Source organism: Columba livia, chromosome 1 (assembly GCF_036013475.1).
Source record: "Columba livia isolate bColLiv1 breed racing homer chromosome 1, bColLiv1.pat.W.v2, whole genome shotgun sequence".
NCBI classification, from domain to species: Eukaryota; Metazoa; Chordata; class Aves; order Columbiformes; family Columbidae; genus Columba; species Columba livia.
Genome location: NC_088602.1, coordinates 144,094,886 through 144,112,938, shown reverse-complemented (window position 1 = coordinate 144,112,938; position 18,053 = coordinate 144,094,886). Strand labels below are relative to the sequence as shown.

Here is an 18,053-nt window from a genome sequence, read left to right as displayed (position 1 = left end):
AGGGTCTCTTCCGACTGAAATAATTCTGTGATTCCAATACCCCCTCGTAGGCCCTGCGGGGTTGCTGTTAGATCCCCCCCATGGCTGCACAAGCCCTGCTCTTTCAGCATCTCCTCGCAGGGAGGTCTCCAGCCCTGACCAGTTTCTGGGCCCTGTGCTGAGCTTCCTCCAGTTTGTCCAAGTCTTTTATACAGACACCCCATACTGGCCATGGGTACCATAGACATGGCCTAGCAAATGCAGTGTAGGAAAAACAAACAAACAAACATACAAAACCACTTTTCTTTCAGCCCTCTCTGGCATGGGAGGCTCAGATTTCCTAAGCACAGAGGCAGGGAACACTCATATCACACAGGATTTCGTTTGCCCACATCTAGTCTGTTTCCCCCAAAATAAGACAGGGTCTTATACAATTTTTGCTCCAAACAATGCTTATTTTTTTTACATATAGATCTGCCTGAACACTGTTTATTTATTTGTTTATTTGTTTATTTATTTTTAATGAACTGTAACTAGGGTTTCTTTTTGTAGTAGGGCTTTTATTTCAAGCATCCTCAAAAATCCTGAAAAATCCTGCTAAGGCTTATTTTCGGGTTAGGTCTTATTTTCAGGGAAAAAGGGTAGGTATCTAGTCTCCCCGATCCTTCCCTGAAGACCACAACTCGAAATTACCCGTAGTGTAAAAATCCGGACTCTTATTTAACCCCTGCGGCCGCTGGGGAGCAGCGGGCTCGATGGCCGGCACCAGCCGGGAGGGAAGCCTTAAACAGACGGCGCGCCGCTCTCTTTTGCGCGGTTCTTCATTCCAAAAAGCGCCAGGGAGCGGGCAAGGGGTGTCCCCAGAGCCGTCGCCCTCCGGGGAGTCCGGGCCCGGGGCCCGGCAGGGCAGAGGCCGCCCGGGGGCGGGCGGCGCTGGGTGGACCCCTCCCCGGGGCGGTGGTGGTGGCGGCGGGGAGGGCGGGTCGGCACCCGGAAGAGAAGGCGCCGCCGCCCGCCTGACTTCCCCGGTAGGCAGGCAGGCAGGGGAGCAGGCAGGCGGGCGCCATGCTGCAGTTCTTGGTAAGGCTCCGCGGGGCGGCGGCGCCGCCATTTCGCGGCGGGGCGGGCGGGGACGGTGGGGCCGCTCCTCGGCGATGGGGAGTAAAGTCGCTGTGTGTGGTCCCCGCCCGCACCCTCGTCCCGCGGGCGGCTCCGGGGAGGCCGGGCGGGCGGGCGGCCTTTCTTCCTCTGTCCGGGAGGCTGGCGACCGCCTCGCCCCTCAGCCCAGCGCTCGTTGCCGTGCTCCTGAGCGCTCCTGTCCCGCAGTGTCACACGGCCCCATAGCTGTGAAGCTGCTTAAGCGGGGCGGCCGCGCCCCATTTGGGCTCAGTAGCAGCGCAGCATCCTTGTGCTTCAGTCTCTCTCACTTCTCCGGCTCCGTGGGGTCGCCTCGTCCCGCTTCTCGATCCCCGCCAAACGATGCCTTAAAACTGCTCTGAAAATTAAGCTCCTGGTTTGTTTGTTTGTTTGTTTTTTCTCCAACGTGTGCCCTTAATTAGCCGTGGAGGTTCAGCAAATGTTGCTTGCTCACAGTGATGCTGCTCAAGTTGTTTTGTATTGGCAGACACACCTGCCTCCTTTAGCGAGAGCAGGGGTTTTCAGTCCTTGCTCTTTTGTGCACCCTCAAAAATTTATCTCTGGAGATGTGCGGTTTTATATATAGAAGTTAAGGCAAGGGATCATGTTTCATTACTGCCTTTCATTAAATCCCCTTAACAACAGCAGAATTAATACGCTAAACCTTGTACTTTTCTCATTTTAATAATCCTTTCTGTCTTTCTGTGTGTTCCCCTAAAGTCTTATGGTTGTCTAAAGTTAGATGCCTACCTACTCTTAATTAAATACTTAATAGATGCTGGCATTTTTACTGCCAAGTGTGGAAATAAACTGACCAAAAAGATGCTGGTTTCTGCTGTAGCAAAGCATGGAAACAGTCTCTTGTTTTTCATTCTAGTGATGTGCGGGATACTCGAGGGTTTTAGTTATGTTCAGATATGTCCCAGTAAGGGTGGACAAAAAGAGATATTCATTCATCTTTTGTTGAGGGAAGAATAATTTAGCTGGTGAATAATTTTCATGCCAAGTGTTGATACAGAGTAAGGTGGGAGAGTCTTATGTGTTTTTATTAAATTAATAAATAAGGCCTGTTTTTTTATCTCAGCTTCATAATAACAAGTGTAAAAGCCTCAGTCATTTCTGTAGCTGTTTAGTCTTTCCACTCTGCTGAAGACAATAAAACTATAGACACTCAGACACTCTCAAAGTTTCTGTTTATCAACACTAAGTCTTGCTGCTAATGTGTTTTTTTTGGTTTTGGATGAAAACTTCGTATTCTTGGTTAGTGCCTGAAAGTTTGAAAAAAAGATATGCTAATTCTGGGTTTCTTGCCTCTTGGGGTGTAGATTGGGTGTTTGGCTCTTGCTTACTCTTCTTAGGGCTGTAACAGGGAGATAAAGGGATAATCTCACAAACCTTGTATTTTGCTATCCAGAGTTAAGCGTTAAATAAACATTTGTTTAAAATACAACTTGAAATGCTGGGTATAAATTGGAAGACCCTGAACTCTCATCAGCTCTGTTTTCCTTACTTAACATGCACATTTTAATTTGGTATATGTTTTGCTTTCCACATAATTGAATTCTAAATAGTGGTATTTTTTCCTCTAATTGAATTGTCAGCTATAAAAGGAAATGTAACTGGGTGTATTGCTCTAAAATGCAACACTAAACTTTTCAATAAAGGAGTACACATAGAGAGAGTACTGATCTCAGTACTATCTGTACCAAATATGTCTTATCACAAAGCAGAATATGATAGTTGTCCCATCTTTGGAAATGTTCTGGAGTGAAAGCCTAGAAAACCACTAATAAGCAAGGACTGGGTTTATGTTTTTAAGCGAGTTTTCAGACAGTGCTAAAGATACAGGAAATTCTCCTCTGGTGGAATGGTGTTCTGCACTGAGAGGAGTCACAAGTCTGCTTTACATCAGTGTGCTATTTGTTAATATCACAGAATCACAGAATGGTTGGAGTTGGAAGGGACCTCTGGAGATCGCCTAGTCCAGCCCACCTGCTAAAGCAGGTTCACCCAGAGCAGATCTCACAGTAATGTGTCCAGGCAGGTTTTGAATGTCTCCAGAGAAGGAGACTCCACAACCTCTCTGGGCAGCCTGTTCAGTGCTCTGGCACCTTCAAAATAAATAAATTTTTCCTTATATTCAGATGGAACATCTCATCCTTCAGTCTCTGCCCATTGCCCCTCATCCTATTGTTGGGCACCACTGAAAGGACTCTGGTCCCATCCTCTTGACATCCACCCTTCAGATATTTATAAACGTTGATGAGATCTCTTCTCAGTCTTTTCTTCTCCAGGCTGAACAGACCCAGCTCTCTCAGTCTCTTCTCATAAGAAAGGTGCTCTAGGCCCCTCATCATCTTTGTAGCATGCTGCTGAACTCCCTCCAGTAATTCCTTGTCCTTCTTAAACTCGGGAGCCCGGAACTGGACGGAATACTCCAGATGTGGTCTCACCTGGACAGAGTAGAGGTGGAGAATAACCTGGTCACACTGTTCTTAATGCACCCCAGGATACCATTTGCCTTCTTGGCCACAAGGGCACATTGTTGACTCAAGGTCAACCTGTTGTTGACCAAAACTCCCAGGTGTTTCTCTGCAATGCTGCTTTCTAGCAAGTCAGCCCCCAACCTGTACAGGTACCTGGGGTTATTCCTCCCCAGGTGCAGGACCCTACACTTGCCCTTGCTGGACTTCATCAGGTTCTTCTCTGCCCGGGCCTCCAGCTTGTCCAGGTCTCACTGAATGGCAGCACAGCCTTCTGGTGTGTCAGCCCTTCCTCTCAGTTTGGTATCATCAACAAACTTGCTGAGGGTGCACTCAGTCTCTTCATCCAATTCATTGATGAACAGGTTGAACAGGACTGAACCCAGTACTGACACCTGAGGAACTCCACTAACTACCAGCCAGACTGTGCACTGTTCATCTTGAGCTCTGCCATCCAGCCAGTTCATGATCCATCTCACCATGCATTTATCCAGCCCGCACTTCCTGAGCTTGCCTATGGGGAGGCTGTGAGAGATGATTGAGGGATTGAGACCATCATCAGCAAATTTGCTGATGACACCAAGTTGGGAGGGAGTATCGACCTGCTGGAAGGCAGGAGGGCTCTGCAGAGGGATCTGGATAGACTGGAAAAATGGGCTGATTCCAATGGGATGAAGTTCAACAAGGCCAAGTGCCGGGTGCTGCACTTTGGTCACAACAACCCCCTACAGCGCTACAGGCTGGGCACAGAGTGGCTGGAGAGCAGTCAGACAGAAAGGGACCTGGGGGTACTAATTGACAGGAGGCTCAACATGAGCCAATAGTGTGCCCAGGTGGCCAAGAAGGCCAATGGTATCCTATCCTGTATCAAAAATAGCGTGGTCAGCAGGACAAGGGAAGTGATCCTTCCCCTGTACTCTGCATTGGTGAGGCCACACCTGGAGTATTGTGTTCAGTTCTGGGCCCCTCAGTTCAGGAAAGACATGGAAGTGCTGGAGCTGGTCCAGAGAAGAGCAACACGACTGGTGAAGGGACTTGAACATAAGACCTATGGGGAGAGGCTGAGGAAGCTGGGGTTGTTTAGTCTGGAGAAGAGGAGGCTTAGAGGTGACCTCATCACTCTCTATAACTACCTGGAGGGAAGTTATAGCCAGGTGGGGATTGGTCTCTTCTCCCAGGCAGTTAGCAATAGGACAAGGGGGCATGGGCTTAAACTCTACCAGGGGAAATTTAGGCTGGATATTAGAAAGAAATTCTTTACAGAGAGAGTGCTCAGGCATTGGAATGGCCTGCCCAGGGAGGTGGTGGACTCACCGTCCCTGGAGGTTTTTAAACTGGGATTGGACATGGCACTTAGTGCCACGATCTAGTAAATGGACTGGAGTTGGACCAAGGGTTGGACTTGATGATCTCTGAGGTCTTTTCCAACCCAGTCGATTCTGTGATTCTGTGAAAAGCCTTGCCGAAATAAAGGTAGACAATGTCCACTGCTCTTCCTTCGTCTACCCAGCACCATAATATCTTGCAGAGTACTTCTTTAACTGATAATTAAAACCACAAGAACAAATGATAACCAGTGCAGTAGCCACCAAAGGAACTCTACTTTTTCTTAAATTGTTAAAGCAAAGCGCCTTATATAGTAATAATAAACAAAGTATAAGACCAAGAATACGTTTAAGAAAATACTGAAGTAACTTGCAGTCATAGTTAATTTGGCAGTTTTCAGCCAATTTTTGTTTTCTATAGCTAGCTTGTCACCACGGACAATCTGAATCACTGAAAAGATGAGCTGTACTCTGTTCTGCTTTGGGCATGGAAAAGATGTCAAGTCAGTATGTGATGGCAAAGTTGCTACTGTGGAAAGTGGCTTTATTTTTCTTAAAATATTTTGACAACAGTGTCCATAAGCAATAACAATTTTCTTAAATAGTACTGGCCTTAGCTGCCATATAGAGTGATTTGTCTACTGACAATAAATAAAGGCACAATATTAAGGAGTTACTGCCTTTGAGAGTGTACAAAGAATTTAACAAAGATCATCGTAGTCTGATCCAAATAGTCTTGGAGATGTGTATTGATAATGCAATTCTGCTGTATTTTGGAAAAGATGGTATGGTTTTCCTGGTGCACCTCTCTGCAAGAAAGGTGAGAAATTAAGTAGGAGTGGAATTGAAACTCTTTAAACTTCACATGACTTGTAGTATTACTTTTTCTAAAATTTTATTTTAACCAATATGCTTTTGATGGAAGGATGTTAACTATTATTTTTTCCCTTTCTTTTTAGGTTGGTTTTACTCTTGGCAATGTGGTTGGGATGTATCTGGCTCAGAACTATGATGTAAGTATCCTTGTATTCTCAGAATTGAACCTATTCTGAACTGAAAATAAAGAGCTGTTTTCACTTAATTGGAACTGAATCAATCTTTATTTTGATGGTTTGTTTTATTTAAACAGAATGTGGATTGTAGTGACTATAGTTATAGATGAACTCAAATGTAAATGGAACCAAAACATCTACCTCTATCATAAAGATTATGTCAGTGCTTAGAGCCTTAACTGGTGTTGTGGGTCCTAGAGCACAGGTATGGTAAACAGACATCTACACAGATAGAGAGGAGAAACAGAAAAGGCTTAACAGCTGCTCATAGATTGTATCAGCCCTAAAATACTGGTTTCCTGACTATGATAGCCTGTCTGCTACAGTGTTCTCCACTCAAAACACCTGTTTGTTACTTAAAAATTCTTCAGAGCATCTGAAATTTATGTCATCTATACCAACAATGAAAATAAGTATTGCCAGCTTTTGGGGAAAATTCAGCACCTGCTCTTACTTCAAACGGTGTATTGACCTGCAATCTTTCCTTTCCTTCTTTTCTGACTGTGAGGAAATGAACTTTCTTTCCTCAGTTCTCACAATGAATGGAGGTTTTTCACTGTGGGAGTTAGAGTAGAAAAAAAAGCTGTTGATGCTCAAATCTCTAATGACATTTATGTTTTGCCTTCCTCTCATTTTCAGTATTGAAGTCATTCTGCTTGCTGAATTATTTATTTTTGCTGCTTGCTTATGTGCAACTTTTGTGATGCTTCCTGTCCTGTTGCTCCACTAAGAGTTGTAATGAAAGGCTGGTGTTTCTTTCCAATATACGTTTTACAGTGTTATGAAAATGTAAATGTCAAAACATATTTAGGTGTATTAATATGTACTGTAAGCATGATATAGAGCTTTGCTGGCAGTCCTAACAAGGGATTGCCACAAGAGGGGGACTTCTGTTTTTGGTTTGTGGGAGATGGTTCCCTGGCAATATAACACTGAGTTGCAGGGTGAACATCATAATTTTATTGCTGTTTTTGAAGGTGATTTGTTTCAGATGACTTCCAAAATAAACTTGTAATGATGAGGTCCTAATTCTGCAGCTGTACACACATCTGCTTAGTTATAAGCACATGGAGGGTTCTGCTGATGGCAATGGAGTTCTCTTGGTTTAGTTTAAATGTCAGGTATGTTACAGGCTAGGCTCTTAATTTCATTTGCTCAAATAGAACTTATCTTTGAAAAGTAAAGAAAGAAGCATAAGATATTACCTATACTATCAGCCTTAAGCCATCCAGTAAGAGCACTGCAGTCTGTTTGGATTAACTTCTGCTCTATGGTCAGGTTATATATGAAGTCAAAGCCCATGATTTTTTTCACAGCTACCAATGGGGAACTTTGCTTTTATTTTAATCAGTTGGTTTGTAAAATCCTACATTGTCAATTCCCAGTTTTACCTAGTCATGAGATAATCTATTCCTTGCCCTTAAAAGTTACTTTTTTTTAAAAGTTGTCAAAGTTTACTGTTTGATTACTTCATCAAAATGCTTTTGTTTGCCAGAGAAAGCTGAAGTTTTGAAGTTCACAAGCAGTAAATTGGGTTTTCATTTGTGTGTGAAACCACAAAAGCTTGCCAATTTGCAATGCAATAGAATTCCCCAGTGGGGAATTTTCATTCCCACAAAATGGACCAGGAGAAGTATTTCTTCATAAATTTGTTGATAACATATTTGCTGCTCTTGAACACCTCTTTTCTCTTGGTTTATGACCAGTATAGTACAATCTAGTTTCTGCTCCAAAAGTCATTATTAAAGTCTGTGCGTCAGTGTTTAAATTGACTTATTCTTTGGCAGTTTGTCTTCTTTCAGTGAGGAAGCCAGACTGATCTTGCTAAATTTCCTGTGAAGTGATCTATTTTCCTCCCTCCTGTTCCCATCACCACTGGCTGACTTTTGGTCTTAACAACTTGAAATATTTCATTAAGCCCCACATGAGGTGCTTTCATCTGCTGTTTACTTGATACTGCTTTTTTTTTTTTTTAACCTCTGTGTAAGGTATCACATCCTGGAAGCAATTATATTTTAGAAACTGATTTAAACTTCATAGGATTTCTTGCTGTGTTTATGGTATTGTTTTTCCTACTGAGACTCATGTAGCTCAGGATTTTTTGTTAATTTGCATGATTTTTATTTGTTTTTTGTTTTTTTTTTCTTTAAAGATTCCTAACATTGCAAAGAAGCTTGAAGAATTTAAGAAGGATGTGGAAGCTAAGAAGAAACCTCCCAGCGACAAGTCCTAAGAGAGCAGTGTTACTCAGGTCACCTCTGTGCATGCATCAAGGATGCAATTTACCTTTCAGGCAGAAAAGACCAAGTAGAGGGTTGGAATGGCAGGTTCCTCCACTTTTAGTCTCCTAGAACTGGAATGTCCTTCTTTTGAAAGAGCAGCCGTGAACTTTTCCTGGGACTGATTTTCAAGGGTTTCAGAATTTGGATTTGCAGCTGATATGTGAGTGGATAAGATCATTTGTATTTTTTTTGTTACTGCTTTTCCTAATATTTTGTAACCCGTTTTTACCTGATCCAACTGGAGTCCTGTTAGTCCTGTTACTATGTGTACCTCACACTTTGTAATACCCTGGATCTTAGAACATCGCAAAATAAATTAAATGCATCAAGAAGTAACTTTCAGGATTTTCTGTCATTTGTTGTGAGTAGTGGTGCTTCACTGTCCTTAAGATTCACATTCTGTTATTGGAGATGGGAAAGTTCATTTGTCAGACTGTGAACCTGGGGGGGAAGGGCAGAGTTCCTGCTTTTTCCATTATGTTAAGTGATCACTTCCTGCAGTGTAGACTTTGCACAAACATGGCTGATTTCAAAAAGTGTAAAAGGCCATCGACTTTAACCTACATTTCAAGTTCATTGTTTCTTCTGTTATTGTCTCTTCCTCTTCTTTCCCTTCTGCTTGGTTTCTTGAGGATGTCTCTGGAGTGATGGGGAGGATGAGAGGGAGGAGAGTTATCTTCCATAAGTGGTAACGTGGAGGTCAGCAGTTATGCTGTGAATCCAAACTATTCAATCTATGTACTTAGTAATCCAGTTTGTGTAATTATTGTAGGTACGCTTTTTATTTACTGCCTCCTGGTGTGGAGCAAGGACTAGAGCTCAGTATTTCTATCAAATATGTCTGGTATTCCCATTGCTTCTTCATTCATGTGCATGGTCTTCAACCCATTGCCTTTGCATGTTCAGTAGTCTATCATGCATTTTCTTGGGTTTAGAACCGTTTATCTGCTGTCCCCCTTATCGTCTGTCTTGTATAGTCCTCTTCAACCATTGCTGCCACTAAAAACCCCAATGTGTGAGAAAATCCACATCATGCTGCAGCACTGTCCTCTTCTGTTTGAATGGAAAGCAAAGTCCGCATTTGGAAGTTATTGTTTTGCACAAGTTCTGTTGTAAATTCTGAAGAAAATCCTGCAGTAATTTGAATAGATGTAAGTTTTATTTGTTAGATTGGTGAATTAAGATTTTTTTTTTTTTTCTTTTCCTGTAAAGTAGGAATAGTCCTATGAACTCTGTAAGGTGGCTTAAATCACTGAGTCCCCTTGACAGCCTTTTGCAGAATATGAAGGATAAATTTTGTCTTTGTGACTTAATACGTCAGTCACAGTAAAATTGCTATGGACTGTCTGCTTTCATCTGATCTACTGAAACTGGGTTATTCTCCTTCTTTTCATTGCTAATTTTGAGGATAGGAACCAGAAAGATATTCTCCTTGCTTTTAGTAACAATGCCTGGTGATGGACTGTTACAAACAGGTAGGAGGAACAAGGACAGGGAACAAACTCCTCCACTCTTTCAGACTCTGATTAAAGCATAGTTAGAAACATTCTCCATCAGTGTTTTAGTTAGGATAAGGACTGTGGCTTCAAAGTGAATTGTCCTTTTACCATGTTTCCCTTCTCATCACAGGAAAACTGTAGAGCACGTGGACTGGATTCCTTTTAGAAGAAACTAAACCAGAAGATGTGCTTTGATCTCTAATGAGTGCCTAGTCCATGAGACAGGCCTGGAGACATTTATAGGGAAAATATCCCAGGCTTTAGGCGTGACCTATTTGCTTTGTAGACCCAGTGGACTATGCTGATTGAGATATATGTATCCTGAAAGCTTTTAAGTACAGGACTCCCCGTGTATCTTCTGTAATTTTCACCCTCTACCCCAAAGCCTTTAACTTGGTCATATCTGGGTGGATTCCAGGCTCAAGAGCTTTCACTGAATCAGAAAAGACACATTTACAGAATAACATGTCGAACTTTTTCTTCCTTTTTCAAAGTTTGATGATGGCACAGTTCTTCTACAATGCACTCCGGCAACTGAGGAAAGTATTTCTCATCTAAAGATTCTTCTTAAAGAATTTATATATACATGAGAAATATTTCACTTGTAATTTCCCATCCTTCATTTCACCATCTGCCCTGAAATGTTTAACTGACATAAAAGCTTTCAGTCTTTGCTGATAAATATTTGGCAAGTTTAAAAGACATGTCAAGTCAGACGATCCTAGTAGTTATACTTCCAGCTCTTCCTATGGTAAACACTCAAAAAGTATAAACAGGGAGAAAGAATTCTGACCACCTACCTAACATTAGTTGTCATCTTATGGTAGTAGCCTGTGTTGATGATGCAATAATGTACTGCAGGGAAGGAAGTTCAGAAATAGAGTCACATTTAATGAATACTGAAGCAGTAGTGTATGGTCTGGTCTTTCAAAGGAGTTTCATCAGCTTTCACAAGCTTCAGACTAAACTGAAGGAACTGTCTTCCACACACGAACAATTTTCTGTAGACCAGAACAGCACTGCACAGCTGTTTTAATGCTTTCGTGAATGTGACCAACTCAGTTTCCTCCAGCTCTCTTTTTTTCTTTTGTTTTTTCCCTCCTCCTCTTCTTTCTTTCCTATTCTTGAGCAGACTATTGAAAAATACTGGCTCTAACCCATTCATATTTCTTTGCTTGTCATATAAAATTATGTTAGAGTTTAAAATTAGATCATTTCTTTCCTCAAACATGCTTTATATTCTTCCTTTTCTTTACAGAGACATGAGAAGTGAAATAATACTCAACATTTATGTATATTTTGCCAAACAGGCATGTGTTACTCTAAAAATGTAATTTGGAGCTGAAACTTTCAGCTGAGCATTCCAAGCAGTTGTTAAGATTTGTTTTTTTCTATCAGATTATGAAGTGAACCACCTACAGCTGTAGTGCTGTAGAAACAATATATGCTCATTAATATTAAAGACAGGTCTTCATAAATATGTCACAGTGTTTGCAACATTTTTCATTTTAGCTCAAGCTGTCTTTTTTGTCCTGCACAATCAGCTGGAGAGATGGGTAACACTGTAACACAGTTCTTGTTTACTTTGCAACTACTGTATAACATATTTTGCCTAACCGATTCAGCCTGATGCTATCCTATATGATACTAAAGGTTAACCTTGTATTTCAGAGGGCCGGAAGTCCACATGGATAATGACTGCTTGTTGTAGATCTTGCATCTGAGGGCTTAGAGGAGCTTTGGATGCAGTGGTGTTGTGGCAGGTGAAACCAAATTAATGCACCTTCAAGATACCTTGGAGCAAGTTTCCGACTTAACATGGGTATTGTGAATTTCTGCATATTCAGAATGCCTAGGTGGATGTCTGTAGTTGCCAGCTAAAATATGCAGTTTTCCTTTCTTTGGTAAGAGCTCTTAGGATAAATGTAGTTGTATCAGTTTTCATGTATTGATTCCTTTAAGATGTCCTAGGAGCTGAAGGCTCAAGGCAAAAAGAAGGAAAGGAATATATGAGCTACTAACAAACTTCTAAAATATCTACTGTGGATTGCTATCTTGTGATGGAAAATGCTACCCTAATGCTCTTGTAAGCCATTTTCCATTGAATACAGTAGAGTTAATACTGAAAATACACAGAATGCCATATAATAGAGCAAATTATTAGCTTATTTGGCACAGAGCTCAAATAAAGATGGTCGATTTGCCTCACAGAACTTCACTAACATGAATGTTCAGTGGTGTCATTTTATGTCACAGAACCACAACCCCTTGTCTTATGATGTGTGCTGCATCCCTTAATCTTTGTGGCCCTTGGGTAGGATGCGCTTCAGTATGTGTACATGCCTCTGGTACCGGGGAGCCCAGAACTGAACATAGCACTGATGAAACACATCCAAACTGCTAAGAGGGAAAGGATCACCTCTTCTCTCAACCTGTGGAGGGTGCTTTGCCTAATGCAGTTCAGAGTGCTCTTGGCCCTCTTTAACCTCAAGGGTGCACTGCTGACTCAGGTTCAACTTGTCTAACAGGACCACCAGGTCCTTTTCTACAAAGTTGCTTTCCAGCTAGTTGGCTACAGCTTGTACTGGTGTGTGGAATTATTCCTCCTCTAATACAGGACTTTGCATTTCCCTTTGTTGAAATTCGTGGGATTCACATCGGTCCATTTCTCTGGCTTGTCCTTCTAAATGAGAGGACTGCCATCTTGTGCATCAATCACTCCTCCCAATTTTGTAGTGTCTACAGACTTGCCAAGGGTTCACTCTGTTCTATTGTTCAGGCCATTAGTAAATATACCAGTGTTCAATAATTCAATATTGGCCCTGATATTTTCCCCTGGGGTATACCAGTAGAGATTGGCCTCCAGCTGAATGTTGTGGTGCTGATCACAACCATTTAAACCCAGCACTTCAGCCAGTATTTGATCCACCTTACCATTCATTCATCTTGTCCATGCTTCCTCAACTTGTCTGTGAGATTGTTGTGAAAGGCTGTGTCAAAAGCCTTGCCAAACATCTATGGCTCTTCCCTTGTCTACCAAACCAGTCATTTTGTTGTACAAGTGCCAGGCTGCTCAAGCATAATTTCCCCTTCATAAATTCATGCTGATTACTCTCAACCACCTTCTTGTCCTTCCTATGTTTGGAAACAGGTTCCAGGAGGATTTGCTTCGTCACCTTCCCAAGGACTGATGCATGACTGACCAGCCAGTAGTTCCTCAAATCTTCCTTCTTGAAGATAGGAGTGATGTTTGCTTTCTTCCAGTCTTCAGGAGCTTTCCTGGATCACTATAACCTTTCAAAGACAATAGAGAGTGGCCTCACAATGACATCAGCCAGCTCCCTCAACATTTCTTTAGATTTCCTTTTGCAGCTAGTGTGCTTATAGTGGACCTTGGCTCCTGATTTTGTGACAAGGAGGGCCTCTATAGGCCTCCCAAGTGAGGCTGGCTAGGGCCATTAAGGCACTCAGGGCTCTGGCATTGGCTTTCCTAACCCCATCTGAGTAAGTTGAATCACTAGTACTTCTAGCCACCCTCTAAAAATGGGTTATACTGGAGAAGAATTACCTGAGGACAGGGAAAAGTTTAATGAAACCAACTCTTTTTCTTTATGTTTTTACATTAGGTAGCACCATCAATATCACAAACTTTTATTATTAATTCAAGTAAAGATACGTGACTCTTGTTAATGAAGAGTATCACTCTTTACATTGTTTTCTGATGACTAAAGTAATGTAGTAGTGATCTGGCAGTACAGGACATTTCCCAATGGTGATGTTGTGGGGAGCTGTGGTTTCACTCAAAAAATTTGTTTCCTTTGTGAAAATTTGTTTCTTTTACCACTGTGTTTTTTACTTCATGGTTCTACTTTGTCTTGTGGTGCTTGCAGCTGTGTGCATGAACAGCTGTTACAACTCCTCTATGGGTGCTTTCTTGGAGGTATTTATTATATATGCTGAGCGTCTGGAAATGTGCTTTGAAGGGCCCAGACTACTGTCAGCCCAGATTACAGGTGGCCCTTAGGTTCCTGGTGAAATTGAAATGTTGCAGAGGAAGAAATTGGAAATTTCAAAATTAATAACAGGTTCATTTCATAAGCCTAGATTATATCTGTGTTTGCAGAAACATGATTGTGCATTGGTACTTGTATATAAAAATCAGTATCTGCTGGATGTGAAGCAGAATTATTTTGAATATAAAGAAATGATGGTGGATATCAGAGTGCAGATGTTGCCAGTAAATACCATAGAGAAATTTCCTGTACAGGTCTTTTAATTTTTACCTCAGAGGGACAGGAAAGAGATATGTAGTTCTATTTTTCACATTTCTCAGTGGTATATGCTAACCTTTATTTTACAAAGTCCTAAGCCAAGGTTATTTTTATTGAATTTGTAGTGAGATAAAATAGCTGTGGAGGTTATTTGCTTTATGACCTGAAACACACATTAATCACAGATGTTCAAATTTAGTTTCTTGAAAAAAACAATAAACCAAAAAACCCTGGCTTTCATAAATTGCCTTCAGAGTAGATGTTCCCGTCAAAGTCGATTCTGGATTTAGTCTTTAATATATAAGAAAAATGCCTAAATGCTCCATTCCCGTAAATTGCCAGCTCAAACCATCACTACACTACTAACTTTCCTACCCTGTGAGCCTAAGTGCTGGAGTGGAACATACTGTTGGTTTTCGGTGTAAAAACAGAGATTCTGCAACCTTTCATCAGACTGATTAGAACCCTTCTCTGACAACTGCACCTTTGGGTTCAAAGATACAACTTCAGTAGTAAGATACTAATCAATGCATGAAAAAAAAAATATATATATATATATATAAAGGCCTGTTGTAAATTCTATTGTTCACATTTTATGCAAGCCAGAGAGTACTGAACAACCTGTATGCAAGTATTAAAGTACAGCTGTCATGCTCTGCATTTTTCCTGAGAAATAAAACTATGCTCTATTAGCTACAGAATGAAGAATTGCTCACCGTAAATCACTTCAGTGCAATTATTCAGGTTTTTATTTCACTGTGAAAAAATATATATATAGCCTTAGTAGGATTCTAGTAAAAGGTAATATAAAATTAAGATAAAATAGTATACTGCTACTAGTTAATCTGATTGTAATTTTTGAATAAGTATCTTAAATTCTGGGCTGAAACGAAAAATTTTATTTTCCAGACTTGATGTATGTGGTGAATATTGAAAGCATCTGGAGATCACTTAGTTTGAAATCAAGGTTATCTCCCCACTGAAGAAAGCACTTCAGCTTCGGTTATTGGTAGAGACAAATCTGAAGCTAAGTGACAGTATGTTATAAATTACCAGTGAAAATTTCCCACTTCTTTGTCCATTTACCATTTATTTTAAAGCAAACAAACAAACAAAACAGCAGTCAGTGCCCACTGCTGTCACACTATGAGCCGTGCAGCTTGTTGTTCATCTGCTGCTATTTTCCTTTGTGATATTCAGATTCTGCCACTAAATACTTTCTCGTGTACTTTCTTATGTCTTCAGTGAAATGAAGGAAATCATACATGTATGTATAAGGGCAGAATCTGCTTTTGGTGCATGCACCAACTGTTCTGACATGGAAAAGGGCCAGTACAGTGCCCTGCCCTTCTCCAAATGCTTGGTGGGACATGGCAGTGACAAGTGACAGCGTCTGTGGATGTGGAAGTGTGCTGAGAGCACCAAAACAGGAGGGAAGGCAGCTGGGGAAACTTCTTGCCTGAGTCCAATCCAAATTTCTCCACACCCATCTCATGAGACACAAACTATGCCAGAGACTCATGGAAACGTTTCTGAGTAAATGTTGCTGCAGATGTGCAACACAGCACCAAGCAATTTCCATTTACCTAGTGCTATTGGTGTTATTACTAAAGAGTGCTAGTGGCCACCTTATTTGATTTGTGAATAAACCTAGATCTCCCAAAAGCCAATTGGCCTGCTAGCTGCTTGTCTCTCTTGCAAGTGAGAATATCCCCAAGATCGTATCCCATGGGAAAGGTGTGGGATAGCAAGTCCTGATGAGAGCTGGGTTGAGCTGAGAAATAAGTTTTATGAGGGTGGAGAGTGATTTGTTGCTAAGCAGTTAGGCCATTTCAAAGTAGTGGTGGATGAAGTTTAATGGGAAAAGGATTAGAAGAAAAGAGCACAGTAAAAGGCCCAGAGCAACTAAAGCCCTAGGAAGAGAGCAAGCTGGAAAGAGAGTTTTTTGGCAGGGGGATAACGAGTAAAAGTAATTTTGAAGACTGCAAACAAAGAGATGTCCTGCTTGTTGTGTGTGGGATCAGGACCCTTGACACTGCAGACACCCCCACCCACTGAAGTACTTGTGCCTGGAGAAAGTTGCCCATGTTGGTGGACAGGCGTTGCAGCCTCTCTCTTCTGCTTCAGCAGCTTCAGTGCTAGGTTCAGCTTGCTGGGGGGTTACAGCTCATGTGGGGAGAGAGGCTGAGGTGCCTCTGCTTTGAGAACCATTTTGGGTGTATGCCCAGCAGCAGCCACTCGCTGGGGAGCAAAGATACCCAGGGAGAGGAGCAGGAGTGGTGTGGAGGATTTGGATCCCAGAGGTAGGCATGAGTTTTGTGTTCTGGGGTGCAACAGAGCAGCAAGCTCAGTATAGGGGGAACACAGCAACTGTGGAGGTGAGAAGAGTTGAAGAAGTGAGGCTGAGGTCATGGACTGGGAGTGCATGGGGATGGACTGAGCTGTTGATTCACAGAAATACCTTCTTCAAAACCAAGTTTACAGGAACTACTATGAACAGCAATTGTTTTGCTAAAGGATGCTGCCTCCTGCTTTTGGTACAAGGGCTGAGACATGCTTTTCCAAGACAAGTCTGTGGGATCACTCTATTCTGACAAAAGCAGTAAAAAAACGTCACCTGCTGAATCAACACTGCTTTCCTGAGGGCTTGATGGGATCTGAGGTAAAATATATCCTATTTATAGTTTCACAGAGCACCAGATTATGCAGTAATGAATAATTTATTTTATTGACATTTTATTTTTTGCAGAATAGACATTAACAGTAACATCTGTAGAGCCTAAATTATAAGTGGCAATCATAAAAATTCACTGAAGTATAGATATCTAAGGGATTACATGGGAGCAAATCATCCTAATATACAGTTTAAGTGCATCAACATCAAAGAAATTATTTAAAACAGGACATAAAACAAGAGAAGGTTTACTGAGTATCACAGGGATCCAGTCAGAAAAGCAGGGCATTAACTTTTGGTTTGGTAGTTATCTGCTCTGCGTCACAGTTTCCTACATTTGAAGTTCCCATTCTCTGGGCTGCAAGAGAGCAGGTGGGTGTGATGTTAAAGTGAATGTGCACAATGAGGAGACACACCAGCACCACTCCACTTCAGCCCTCTCCCTTCTTGCTCATGGAGCAGCACTGAGTGCCACCTCGGATGAGATTGTCCTTTCTCTGTCAGAGGAATCACAACTGTGTAACTGTCTAAACAGCAGCCAAAGAGAGAGGAGAGCAATGTGTCTGTTGGCCTGGTAAGGTTTTGCTGGTTGCAGCTTTCCCTGCTGAAAAAGCTCCCACTGCAGTGCAATGATAAGGAAATAAGGTGTTGAACAAAACTTTCTATCTATCTGCTTCTGAAGTTCGTCCTTCCAAAGCAGAGATTGCAAGTACTGCAATATTGGAAACTATGCTAGCACTGTGGGAAAAAACATTCTCCTTCCCAGAAGACTTCTCCTTCCTATCTTTTTGGTGGTTTCTATTCCTTTGAAGTGCTATAGCTGGTAGCTGTATTTCTGTCCAGACCATATGGGTTAGGTGGGAAAGTATTTTTTTCCAACACAGCGATGTCACCTCAAAAGAAGAAGAAGAATTTGTCTTTAAATGGAGTAGGCTTGTAAAACTCTGGGTTTGGGAGTAAGACTCAGCCTTCATTCACTGTAGGAGGGAATGGTGGGACTGAATATTCTACTACTGAGTAAACGACTGTATGTATATATACTTGTCTTCTGTCATTGGAGTCCTATATCTCCTGTTTCACAAGTCCTACGTAACTGTTCAAGGGCATGAAAAAGTTATAGGCACAGAGTTTAGAAGAGAGGTATGCCATGCCCAACGGGGAAAGCAACAATAGAGTGAAGCTAATCTCTCCTTTTAACTCGTGCTGATTTTCAGAACTGAAAAGCTTACTCAGAAGATCTCCCTGTGGATTTTCTTCATGATTTTGCTGTGGATCCTGGTTCTATGTATACACAAGTTTTCTCCTTCCTTTCATATGTGCAATGTAGGTTTAATATTTTGTCCCAACTTGC

General features: G+C 41.7%; 1 protein-coding gene across 1 annotated transcript; it reads left to right on the top strand.

Moving 5' to 3' along the window:
* The first annotated feature begins 930 nt into the window (after nucleotides 1-930).
* On the top strand, nucleotides 931-8,594 carry STMP1 (short transmembrane mitochondrial protein 1). Its single transcript, XM_065034696.1, has 3 exons — nucleotides 931-1,059; nucleotides 5,884-5,937; nucleotides 8,129-8,594. Exons 1-3 carry the CDS (start codon nucleotides 1,045-1,047, stop codon nucleotides 8,207-8,209), a joined length of 150 nt encoding a protein of 49 aa, XP_064890768.1. The 5' UTR covers nucleotides 931-1,044; the 3' UTR covers nucleotides 8,210-8,594.
* The last annotated feature ends 9,459 nt before the right edge of the window (nucleotides 8,595-18,053 follow it).

What these genes read in the sequence shown, in the direction of transcription:
- STMP1 (XM_065034696.1), top strand. An exon ending in ATCTGGCTCAGAACTATGAT is followed by an intron (nt 5,938 to 8,128) that starts GTAAGTATCCTT and finishes TTTTCTTTAAAG; the next exon opens with ATTCCTAACATTGCAAAGAA.